Source organism: Branchiostoma lanceolatum, chromosome 4, assembly GCF_035083965.1.
Source record: "Branchiostoma lanceolatum isolate klBraLanc5 chromosome 4, klBraLanc5.hap2, whole genome shotgun sequence".
Classification (NCBI taxonomy): domain Eukaryota; kingdom Metazoa; phylum Chordata; class Leptocardii; order Amphioxiformes; family Branchiostomatidae; genus Branchiostoma; species Branchiostoma lanceolatum.
This window is the reverse complement of record NC_089725.1, coordinates 25,184,124-25,197,219: the sequence shown is the minus strand read 5'-3', so window position 1 is coordinate 25,197,219 and position 13,096 is coordinate 25,184,124. Positions and strand designations below refer to the sequence as shown.

At 43.5% G+C, this 13,096-nt stretch overlaps 1 protein-coding gene across 1 annotated transcript; it reads left to right on the top strand.

Annotated features, from left to right (window-relative positions):
* The first annotated feature begins 64 nt into the window (after positions 1–64).
* LOC136433625 (cholinesterase 1-like) lies at positions 65–6,646 on the top strand. Its single transcript, XM_066426019.1, has 5 exons — positions 65–1,072; positions 3,243–3,422; positions 3,872–4,894; positions 5,133–5,299; positions 5,577–6,646. Exons 1-5 carry the CDS (start codon positions 837–839, stop codon positions 5,708–5,710), a joined length of 1,740 nt encoding a protein of 579 aa, XP_066282116.1. The 5' UTR covers positions 65–836; the 3' UTR covers positions 5,711–6,646.
* Positions 6,647–13,096: the final 6,450 nt, after the last annotated feature.

Below are 13,096 nucleotides of genomic sequence, written 5' to 3'. Positions count from 1 at the left end.
CATTTCGTTCCATTTCGTTCCATTTCGTACTTTCGGGGGACCGGCTTGGATTGGCGCCTGAATACTGTTACCGTCCAACTACTTTGCGTCGGCTGCAGTATTATGACCTCCGCTGGGGGTCATATCAAAGTGGGTTTTAAAAGAGAACGAGCCGGCAAATTCAAGCTCATTTTCACATATTTTGTAGATTGAACCCTGAAGTCAACCATATCAAAATCTTGCACCTTAATTGATTGTGCACTCTACTATAAATTTCGAAGCGTCGAAGCTTCTCACTTTTGGGGTCGTTAACCATGTAAATCCCTATAGGTGAAATACTGCGGTCTACGACATTGAACTGAGACGCAAACCATACTGTTAACAGTTGGCAAATATAATTTTCTACCGCGCAGTAAATTTTCTTGTTCAGTTTTACTGATCATCAGTTGTTGATTTGATATACACGGATACTGTGTTATCCACATACACCAGGGGTATTCGATTGACACGTGTTTGTAAACTCAAACTGAAACATTGACAAGTAACTCAAGTGGGCCATGGGGTCAAAAGGCCATCCGAGCAGCCATCTGGGTGAGCGTACAAGAATGCAAGGAAGTGTTGCCTGAGGTAGGCGGTCAATCTCATGGTGATTCATTTTGTGATAGTTTTTGTGATTTGCCACGGTTCGAGGATGTTCATGTTAATCTGGCATTTTGGACGTAGGTCAGTATGTGAGTTCTCGCAGGCTTTAATTTAAATCCGGCATTCCCCATTTTTTTTTTTTTGGTGGGGGCCGGGGGTGCATACCGCTGCTTGTGCCGTGACATCATTGTTCCTCGTGTATCTAGGAATTCGACATGGCTCATCACATCCTTATAGCAGTCCTTGCTGCGCTGTTGACCTCACCAGAAGTAGAAGCCGTGGCTGATGTGACGACGCCGGCAGGACGAGTTGTCGGGCTAGAGTTGGACGTGCTCGGGACGACAGTTCACGCCTTCCTGGGAATCCCGTTCGCACAGCCGCCAGTCGGAGAACGGCGGTTCAGACGGGCCGAACCAGCGGAGCCATGGGACGGGATATACAACGCAACAAGGTGGTTGTCATTAGTTACCTTCGCCGGGAATGTATGCATTCGCGGTAAGGTTATGTTATCGGTTACGCCAGCTGTAAAGTGGGTCCGTATGTATGTCGAGATCATAAGTCGAGAGAACTTTGACGGATCTTGCTGATTTTTGGTAGGTAAGTGGCGGTTGTGGGAACGAAGGTCAAGTTCGAAAATGGTTAACCTGGCGTTTTCTTAAAGTGCTCCAGTGGACTTTTTTTGTTAGTGTGTTTGTATGTAGACAACATAACTCGACGTATTGATGATGGATCTGCATGATTTTTGGTGGGTACGTAGAGATTGTGAAAAGGAAGCTCAAGTTCAAAAATGGGCCACCTGGCATTTTCCTGCGGTACTGCAGTGGGCTGTTTATGTATGCGTATTTGTTTGTTGACAGGATAACTCGAGAAGCTGTTGATGGTTATGCATGATATTTAGTGAATAGGTAGATTTATTAAAGGGGAAGGACAAGTTCGATGATGGGCCTCCTAGCGGGTACTTTGGGTACTGCAGTGTAGCTTCAAAGTTTGAGGTCGAATTTTCTGCAAGTGCTACGGTCATGATTTTTGTGTGGTAGATAGTCCATGCCACATGAAGTAAGTTGTGCACGTTTGGGCTCTCTAGCGGCTTGTTTGGAGCTGCAGCGGGTGTTTTTAATTTATTTGTTTTGACCTTTGGACATGAATAACTAGATTTATGGTCAACGGATCGTCTTGATTTATGGTATGTAGATAGCTCGATTAATGATTTACATAATTGAATATTCATTATGCAAATCAGGAGCTAATTTGCATAATTAGCAAGGAAAGTTTATAAATCTGCTGCCTTTCAAAATAGGACTCTCAAACATGTGACATATATAGCTGAAAAAGAGAGAGGTATCGATAGATACCAATAATGCTAATAGCTACCTATTTTGCATAATTAATGAGAAAATACTAATTGAAAATACCACAATAGTAAATGATTGGAATTTCATTCTTGTATCATTAGGAAGCTAAGTAAAGGTGAACAATATCAGACAAAAATCATGCATGACAAGGCCTCATAATTTATAAGGAAATGTCTACAATTCCCTTTCAATTTGCTATTTTTAAGTCTATTTATTCAGGTTAAATTGCACTGACAGGTGACCTAGTTTATCGGAGCAGGCTCCCTGTGAGACGTCCCTGGAGGACACATGTGATACTTTACTTGCCTGGGGCAGGGCTCTGTTTTGGGGTCAGGGAGGTCACACGGGCATTTAAATACAGCAACCTTACGATCTAACGCTCTCCCTGTTGGAAGGTATAGGTTTGATAAAAACTGATTGATATGTCGACTATGAAAATATGGGCATAATTGAAGCAAATACATTGCCAACAAATTGCCTTATTTTCTGTAGTAAAGATAAAAGTTATGATACCAATTAAGCAAAAATATTCTTACAGTGATTATTTTTATAACTCTTGGGAGAACTCGTGTAGGTATAGGTATGGGTTTGTTTTAAACTTTGAAAGAGAATACTAGTAACTCAAGAAGGTGATGACGGATCGTCATGATTTGTAGGGATGTACATAGTTTGAGTGATGATTTACATGATCGTATAAGAATCATGCAAATCAGGATCTGTGATGTGAAAAAGTATACAAACCCTTGCATTCCATTGTAGTCAAACACGCGACATGTAACTGAGAAAGAGAGGAATATTGATAGATATCAATTATGCAAACGAATACCTAATTTGCATAATTTATGACAAAATACTATAATTCCAGAGTGGTAAATGATGGGATTTCATTCTTGTGGCGTTTGGGAGATAATCAAATGTGGACGTTATCAGACATGAATCATGATGGCCTCATTTACATGATATATGAGGAAATGCTAAGATTTTACTTAAATGCTGTGTTTTCTGTAGAGAAAAGGATCACTTGAAATTCATGCAATCGAGGACCTTATTTACATACTGAGTGATAAGCATTCACTCGAAAAGGCTAACATCAGTCGGCGAAGGTATGAGGTCGTGGAACTCTAGTTTATATAGTGACATATGTTCTGATATAGATGGAAGAAGGGGAATTTATCACAGTGTATCATAACAAATGATAGGCCAGGAAGCTGTCATCAGCAGTAAAATTCAAGACTAGGATAATTCATAAAGTGATTTTCCTCTCCTTAGGAAGCCAAATGCCTGCATCCAGGATGTCGCCGTCTTCGGAAGACAAGATAGCATCTACAACACCTGGATGCCAGACGGACCAATCAGCGAGGACTGTCTGTACCTGAACGTGTGGCAGCCAACTCCCGTCCCCACCGGAGCCGCCGTGCTGGTCTGGATTCATGGAGGGAGTTTTCAAGTGTAGGTTTTACACAAGACTAATTGTTTCTTGTCTGTATAACGCAAACTCCAGCTGTCCGGGGGTTTCTCTCCCCTGGGTTGCGTGGTGGTTACAGGGCCGCGAGTGGTCACAAGAGGCTTGATTGAATTCAGGCTAAATTGTTTCGTGGTTGATTGCATCAGCTTGATTTTACATGTAGATGTTTCTCTTATAGACATGCATGATTAGTGTCTTCTTCTAAAAACTCGTCAAGGCCATATGTTAGAATCAACTTTACTTAATCGGTAGATATGTAATCATAAATAAATCATACAAGAAATATCTAAGTTTTCTACCTTGCTGTGTAAGCGCCACCATGTGGGCTATGTCAGTTGTTTATCAACAGATATGCTATCTAAAGCTGGTTAACCGTCGTCACTTCAGACGGAATTGTTTGGCAATCCTGAATGTCTGGTGAAATTCTTTTCAGCGGTTCTTCGGCACTTGAATTGTACGATGGAAAGTACCTTGCAGCCGCGGAGGGAGTCGTCGTGGTGGCCGTGAACTACCGAGTCAGCACGCTGGGGTTCCTGTACACTGGGACAGAGGGCGCTCCTGGGAACATGGGGCTCACGGATCAGGCCATGGCTCTCAAGTGGGTGAAAGAAAACATCGCGTCATTCGGAGGTGACCCCAGCTTGGTGACACTTTTTGGTGAAAGCGCTGGCGGGATAAGTATCGGGTATCTTCAGATGTCGCTGGACAGCAGAGACCTCTTCAATCGCGGCATCGTGCAGAGTGGGGCCGTGGTGATGCCGTGGGGCCGAGATTCCGCCTCCGCTGCGTACAACAAAACAATACGCTTCGCAGAAAGCGTTGGGTGCCCATCGGACAAAGGCATGGACGCTATCATCGCTTGTCTTAGACGGAAGGACGGACAGAACCTTGTGGATACATCTGTGTTGAGAGATACATTTTTCTTCCCTGTCATCGACGGAAACTTCCTCATGGAAAACCCCGGGGACGCCCTCAAAGATGGCAACTTCAAAAAGGCGGATATGCTGATTGGATCGAACACAAATGAGGGAACTATTTTCTTCGCCAACAACATCGCCACCAAGGAACAGTTCATCAAAGCAGTCCAGTACAGTATTCCTGTGTTGAATGAGTTTGCAATGGATGCAGCTGTCTACCAATACACGGCGTGGTCACAACCAGAACGAGAAACCTTGTACCAGGATGCATTATACCTTCTCTATGGAGACTACTTCGCCTTTTGCCCCGATGTAACCACTGCGCGTGCTCACATCCGACAGGGGGCGGCGACATACATGTACGAGTTTGCTCACCGAGCATCGAACTCGGCATGGCCTGACTGGATGGGAGTGGTCCACGGAGCGGAGATGGAGTTCGTGTTTGGCCGGCCCCTGGATGCTGCCTTGGGGTACACCGCGGAGGAAGTCGAGCTGTCTCGCAGGATCATGCGTCACTGGGCAAACTTCGCCAGAACGGGGTAACTCCTACTTTCCTTACCCTTTTCTTGCAAAAAAAAGAAGACATATGTCTCCAGTACCTCGCAGTGATTCTGTACGATATGACGTATATATTTGTTACAGGGGCTGCTCTAGCTCTGTCGAAATTAAAGCCTGCCGGTTATACATAATTTAGATATTAGGTTTCTCAACATTGTACGTCAACTGTAATGCTAAAATCCTAAAATAGGCACGACTTTGCCCTGATCATTTTCGCAGTAACCCCAACAACAACAACAACAACGAGACGACATGGGTCGCCTTTAACCAGACCGACGGAGGCTACACGGTGTTGGATACGCATGCTCCTCGCATGAGGATGGGTCCGAGGTTCGCCGCGTGCGACTTCTGGGAGAACTACGTCAATCCGCTCATGACAAAGACAGGTTTGTTCAATCACAACAACGTATACAAATATTTACATTGGTCGGATGAAATGGTTTCAGATGTCCCCCCTTCTTTTTTATAATGCAGTTGAACTCAAGTCAGTTTTGTGGTTTTACGGATAATCTTTATTTATGTTAGACTGTAAAATGTACATACATAAATGTATACTTTACGTACACTACCATTAAGAAACAAGAGCTAAATCTTCACATACCATGGACATGTCTATGACGATGTCCATGTATACATTGTTGACCTGTTAAATGTCTATTACAGACGCCCTGATGATGAGTCGGTCCTGCGACCCCGCTACTTCAGACGCCCGTGCCGACAGCAAAGCTGTATTTTGGCTACTGCAACTGAGCCTTTCTAATTTGATCGCTGTGTTCTTTTATACTCTGCATGTCTAGTTGCTTCCAAAAGAAGACACCTACTCATCAAGTGTAATGATAATGAAAAGGAATGCAACAAATCAACGCGTAGTCCCTGGCCCGTGTAGCATTTCATGATGCATACATAGATTACCATATCACGTGAAACATAAGCTAAATCCCCAGATGCCATTGGCAGGTCTATGAGGATGCCCGTGTATACATTGTCCTGCGATCCTGCTACTTCTGACGCCCGTGAAGCTGACCAATCCTGGCTAAAGCATGAGCCTGACTACTCTGACTGTGATATTACGCCTGATTGTTTTGCACTCCTAGTTCCGTCCAATGCTACAAAGACGTACGTCCAAGAAACTATCAGTTCGTATCTGTTTATGACCGGCACCGCTAATCACACTTATACTGTACACGTGGACGCAAATGAGCACAACGTCCAAATGCACGATTACGTGAGAAACATTTCCCTTTACTTTAATATGTATAACAATATAAGGGACACATGTGTACGAGCAAGGCTTTACACTGGCTAAGGCTTTTCACTGGCTAAGATACATTCCCGGCCTTAGGTAACTTAAAGTTTCAATCCATTGTCCAAAAAATAATGATCAACCACAGGACCCTTTTTTTCAGCAATCTATCAATTTAAGGGTGTGATATCGGCCAGGCCAAAACTAATCTATTCTGTGCGACAAACCGGCTTTAAATTGCGTACGACGATTGTCTACAGACCCATTTTAATTAAATCTGATCTCCACCAATATGCATGAAGAGCTACAAGAGAGCCACAGCAGCCATACAATACGCCATTGTCTATGAAGAACGGGGTGGAAAAAACTAGATACCGACTTTTTTCAGTCTGATATAGAAACAAGTATTCCAACAATACAATAGACTAACTACAACACAACGATACATGTATAAAATACGTGTACAAAGAAAGACTTGCACAAACACCAATGTATTTTTTTCAGTTATTATTGTATTTGTATATACAGAGACATTCTTTGTCTAATCGAAACAAATATGTTTAATTCCTTTATACATAAGAATTCCCATTGGACTGTATTTATTTTGATGGCTCTGTGCTTGTCCACATTACGATGTACACATCACTATATATTCCTAAGTTCTTCCGAATATACATTTGTATTGTCAGCCTGTTATTCGTTCACAGCACAAAACTAAACATCAACCATACTGATTAAAGTCCACACGTACGGATGGGTCTACAGACACTATATGGACAGAAACAATTACTTAGACTGATACATTGTGTGGACTGGATATCAGTATCCACTGTAATAAGCACATATCAATACATAGGAAGAACCAGTAATGCTGTCTGACATTCCTAGTTTATATCAATAAACTTATTATCCGTTAATCAAGTTAAGATTATTTCCATGTGCCCATTGGGAAAGATGCATTGATGGTAGCTTTGATCCACCATCCCAGGCTACAGTTAACGTTACATGTTCAATATCCACAATCGTTTGTCATTTCTTGAACCGAGGGAAATGACCAGAAGGGTCAGTGGGAGGAGGATGGCTGCTTCTGGAATCAACGTCACACAGAACTCAGAAACATAAGTGTTAGTTTGCTGGATCAATAATGTGAGAATACAGTGACAGTACTGTTTTGATAGCTTGCTACTACCAGCTGCCCACCCGTAGCTACTGCCACGCTGTCAGCCTGGAACATGCCGGAAACGACGCGGCGAACGTACCGCCCGTCTTTTGTAAACAGCTCCACCGTCCCGCCTGACCCGGTCGACACGAGAACGTTTCCTGAACTGTCCGTACAGATTCCTGAGACCTCTTCGGCCTGACCGTCATCGATTTCTATCTGACCCTCACCAATTTTGTCACCCCCCAAGCTAAAAAGGTAGTGACCAGTGTTGTTATAGACATACACTCGTGTATCCCCCAAGTGGTCGGAAAAGAACAGGTTTCCCTCCCGCCCCACAGCGACCCATTCGGGGCACTCCGGGTCTTGTCCCGTCCTAAACTTGTGAACGACCGTGCCATCGAAGTGCAAAAGCTTTACTTGCCCATACTCAAAGTTCCCCCATGCATCTTGCCATGATACCGTTATTACGACAATACGACGAATTGTGTCTACCGCCATGCCCAACAAAGAACTGTTGGAGAATGTTACCTGAAGTGTTGTTATGAGACGTCCCATTTTCGTATACCGAACGATAAACCCTGTCCAAAAGTCATCTTCCCCAAGCACCCACAGGTGACCCTCCCCGTCAATGGAAATTTCATAGGGTTCCATCGTCCCGGAGCCTTCCCTCGACACGATGGTCGGGAAATGGCGGAGATATGCGCCCGTCATGTTGAAGACTTGAACTCGCCTGTTGAAGGTGTCAGCTACAAATATCTCGTTATCAGGGGACACGACAACAGCGCTTGGTTCATCAAACTGGCCCACCTCTTCGCCTTTTTTTCCGAAGACAATCTTTGTTTGTTTGAGCTCTTTATTTCCTTTGTCTGAGGAGGATTGAGAAGAAGGAAAATAATTCCTACTTCAGCAGATTACAGAAGACATAGCATTTGGTATGAGTTCAGAAAACAGACATTTCGCACTTAGCAGTTTTATCGTTAATAAAAGTTTTGATATTATATGCACGTCCATGATTTCAAATCGCATTCGGTAAATAGAATATAAAAAAAAGGCAGTACATGAATCCATGTGTTTTTTTCACTGTTCAGAGACATTATAGAGTGAAATGATTATGTGCACCTAGCCAACTAAATGGGTGTTAAAGAAGCATCACCTTCAGTGCTGGTCTGCGGAGATGACGTGTAGTCCATGTGTTGGGTTACGTCATCTGTGGTTTTACCTGTGAAGTTGGGGTCTGGCCATGCCTGAGTTGGACAAAGACCGAAAGAGCCGTTTAGAAACACATAGACAGGGAACATCTTAGAATTCACTACTAGAAAATGCTTTCATTTCTTCAAAAATGTTGATGCAAATCAAGGAACCCACATATCATAGAAGAAGATGGTAAATTCGTCTTCCACTGCCTAAAAAGAGAAGAAATCAAACCTAACAAAACTAGTTCGATCTATATCTTAGAATTTAGCATAGCGTATAGGAAATAGCATATCATTGTATCTATCATTCTTATATGCTCTATACATAAGTTACTTGTATTTGCAATCAGACATCGAGCACGTATTTACAATAAACTCATTACCATGTCAAATATTACTTAATCGCCTTAACAAGTAAGAATATTGCTGATGCCTTTGATTAGTTTTCTAATGTAACTGGAAATCAAGAAGACAACTTACCGTTTGTATGTTACCGCCTTGCTTCCCTGACATGAAGGTCACAGTGATAAGAGCTGACAGAACCGTAATTATAGTCACGACCACACCCATAGTCATGACGCATGCCAGACAAGTTCGAGATACAACACACCTGTGACCTGTAGATTAACAACACATTGTGAATCACAGCACCGCTAATGTTAGGGTCACATTTCAAATCCGGGGCCCGATCGGGCAGTCATTGGGAACGAAAAGTATGACATAAAAGACAATGAAAACTTAAAACGTACCAAAAACTATCTAAGAGCAAAGCTTGTACACATTCATTGATGTACACTTTGATTTTTCGTTTCCACAAACAGCCCGGCCGGGGACCGGTTGGGAAATGTGACCCTAGCATAAAGGTAGTCCAGCAAGTGTTACAAAGAACCTTGATTGATAGGAATGTACCTTACCTCCACCTGCCTTTGGTTGTACAGCATTTGGGGCGTACATGGGGTTGGAGCGTAATACGTTCCCACTGTACATGGGGTTTGGGTGCAGCGCGTTCCCCTGGTACATGGGGTTGGGAAGTAGCCCGTCCGCTTTGTCGTCAGCAGGCTCTGCATAGCACATTTAAGCAGAGATAAAAGTTTCACGTTAATAGTTTTAATTTTGCTATTTTCTTTTCATTGCTTTTATTCTTGAAGAACTCTATCTATGAACCTGAGTATGAAAAGGCTTTAGATAACCATAAACATGTTTTCTCTCTGTCAACATTCCTCTGTGGCCTGTCACAAAGTGCCGTGATGTGGACTAACAGTCTAAAGCACGTTTACTACTAATTGCAGTGGGTAGTAATCATTAATTTGTCACTGTGACGAAGACAACTTACCGGAACTGGTGTTAGGTTGTCCACGGACGCTCTGGGAACTGTTGCCAGAATGTCCAGTCGATGTTTGATTGTCATAATGACCATCCCGTTCGTCATAAGCAACGGCGTATGGTTGGACGTTTTGTTCACCGTTTGCTTCGCCATCTCGAAAATAAGCAGCTGCATATGGACGGATACACTCATCATCGGACGCGGTTGTGTTTTCTGCTTTGTGCTGATAAGGGATTTCAGCGTCCCTTGATTGTTTTATTGCAGTCTCTGGTCGAGTTCCATCCTGGTCGACGTCTTGTGCTCTGCTCTTTGCACCATTGACCGGGACATCTGGCCTGTCCGCACTGCCATCATCGATATCTCCACCGCACTGGTAAGCTGCGGCTAATGCTTCTTTACGAGAGGTATCCGTCAGCTGGTATTGCACTATGATATTTGCGTTACAAGCGTTATTACTATAGATGTGTTTTGACGGGGATTCTTCTGTTTCTACAGATGAATTGTTAACGTACAGTGTTTGATTCTGTTCAGTTTTTCCAATGTTTGTATAGGAAGCGCAGATGGTGGGTAGCGGTGAACTTTCTGCGCCGTTGTCAGGGCTGCAGCCAGGTCCGTCATCCTGGTGTGAGTATTCAGGCGAAGTGTCGCTATGGACGTGCAACGAGTCTTTCATGTGGCCCGGTGTGATATCCTTCTGCTTTCCTGGACTGGTCTGGATCCATGGGAGAAGTTGTTGGATGTTATGATGATCCACTGGCACTGTCGTAGAGTCCAGAGAAGAATCGAGGATATGAGGCAGGTCTGCTTGTGTGGCTTCAGTGTAGTCCGTTATTTCATGCCCAGTACCCCTTGTAAAATCGTCAGTTGCCTTGTTCATCGTATCCGTCGTACGTCTAAGTCATAACAGTGAAGAGTGTATGTACACTGGTCTGTTTACTTGTCAATAGCAGACTTTGAGATCCTGAAAGGTGAGGACCACACAAAAGCCTGTCGTACTGTGATTTGTGATTTGACAATTGTGCTGCTATGGCTTTCTTGTAGCTCATCATGCATATTGATGGAGACCAGATTGATCAAAATGGGACAGTAGACAATCATTGCACGAAATTTAAAGCCGGTTTGTCGCGTAACATAGATTACCTTTGGTCTAGCCAATATCACACCCTAAAATTAATTGATCGCAAACAAAAAGTCCTGAAATCTATTCTTATCTTTGGACAATAGAAACTAATCCAAAAGTTACCAAAGGTGCAATATATCTTAGCCAATGTAAAGCCTATGTTTACTGGCTGTAATATTATTACTCTTAAGAGAAACTTTGTAAACGTAGTAGAATAAGAATAAAATGGTCGTCGATATCTCTGGAACCTTCACTTTTTAAAAGAACTGTTTTTCTTTCAATATAGTTGTGTCCTTCGAGCTTTAGCAGAAAAAAATTACATTCAATGTTTATGGAAAGAAGTAATTACTTACTTAAACTGTTACATTGTTTGGGCTGGATATCAAGATTTACTATCATGAATACACATTGCTTCACAACAACTATTATCTTTTTAGACTGATATACAGTGATGAAATCCCATGCTGTCTTTCATTTCTAATCTACATTCATTAACTTTTCATCTTGTTAAGATTATTTCCTTATGTCCACTGGGAAAGATACATTGACGATAGCTTTGTTGTACAGTTAGTTACATGTTCTATATCCACAATCATCTGCCATTTCTTCATTCGAGGGAAATGGGTAAAGACAAGAAAGCTCAGTGGGAGAAGGATAGCTATAGTTACTTCTGGATCTGATGACTAACGTCATACAGAACTTGCTAGATCAATAGTGTGAGAATATAGTTACGGAACTGTTTTGATAGCTTGCTACTACCAACTGTCCACCCGGTGCTACTGCGATGCTGTCAGCTCTGAACATGCCGGAAACGACGCGGCGAATGTAACGTCCGTCTTTTGTAAACAGCTCCACCGTCCCGCCTAGCCCGGTCGACACGAGAACGTTTCCTGAACTGTCCGTACAGACACCCGAGACCTCTTCGGCATGACCGTCATCGATTTCTGTCTGACCCTCACCAATTTTGTCACCCCCCAACCTGAAAAGGTAGTGACCAGTGTTGTTATAGACAAACACTCGTGTATCCTCCAAGTGGTCGGAAAAGAACAGGTTTCCCTCGCGCCCCACAGCGACCCGTCCGGGAATCTCCGGGCCCTGCCCCGTCCTAAACTTGAGAACTACTGTGCCATCAAAGTGCAAAAGCTTTACTTCCCCACACTCAAAGTTCCCCCATGCATCGTGCCATGACGCCGTTATTACGACAATACGACGAATTGTGTCTACCGCCATGCCCAACAAAGAACTGTTGGAGAATGTTGGCTGAAGTGTTGTTAGGAGACGTCCCATTTTCGTATACCGAACGATAAACCCTGTCCAAAAGTTATCTTCCCCAAGCACCCACAGGTGACCCTCCCCGTCAATGGATATTTCATTGGGTTCCATCGTCCCGTACTCTTCCCTTGATACAATGGTTGGGAACTGGCGGAGGTACGCGCCCGTCATGTTGAAGACTTGAACTCGCCTGTTTAAATAGTCAGCTACAAATATCTCGTTGCTAGGAGACACGACAACATCGCTTGGGTCGGAAAACTGGCCCACTTCTTCGCCTTCTTCACCGAAGACAATCCTCGATTGTTTGGACTCGTTGCTTCCTTTCTCTGGGGAGGATTAGGAAGAAGAAAAAACATCGGTACTTCAGCAGACTACAGAAGACAAAGCATTTAGTCTGAGTTCTGAAAACAGATGCATTTTGCGTTTTCTGTTGCATTTCGCTTTTAGCAGTATCTGTAGTATCTGTATCTACATAGCCGGTGTAACCGACTTTCGGCGTAACACAACAGCTTCGCGCAGGCACGTGGCGCGACAGCAGCTGGTTGTATTACACCGATCGACCTGTTAAGTCTAACCTTCGCATATCTAACTGCATGCATTGTTTAAAGCTATCTAATGAGGATGCCTCTATGGTACTTAGTGGCAACGAGTTCCACTCAGTTACTGGAGCATTCTTCAATCAGTGACATTTTCAAAGGTAACAGAACACGTACCTCCAAATTTTCGACGTTCAGTGTACGTCTTGATCACGGAGTGACTTAGTCTCGCGAGAACACGAGACTAGGTCGAGACTTGCGTAGATCTTCCGGCCTCCCTGCCTCCTTACGGAGCAGGGGTAAATAGGACTTGGGCAGCTCCCAACCTTCGTT

Coding starts and splice junctions, on each gene's coding strand:
- LOC136433625 (XM_066426019.1), top strand. CDS start 837: ATGGCTCATCACATCCTTATAGCAGTCCTTGCTGCGCTGTTGACCTCA. Junction 1,073..3,242: donor GGGATATACAACGCAACAAG/GTGGTTGTCATT, acceptor TCCTCTCCTTAG/GAAGCCAAATGCCTGCATCC. Junction 5,300..5,576: donor TCCGCTCATGACAAAGACAG/GTTTGTTCAATC, acceptor TGTCTATTACAG/ACGCCCTGATGATGAGTCGG.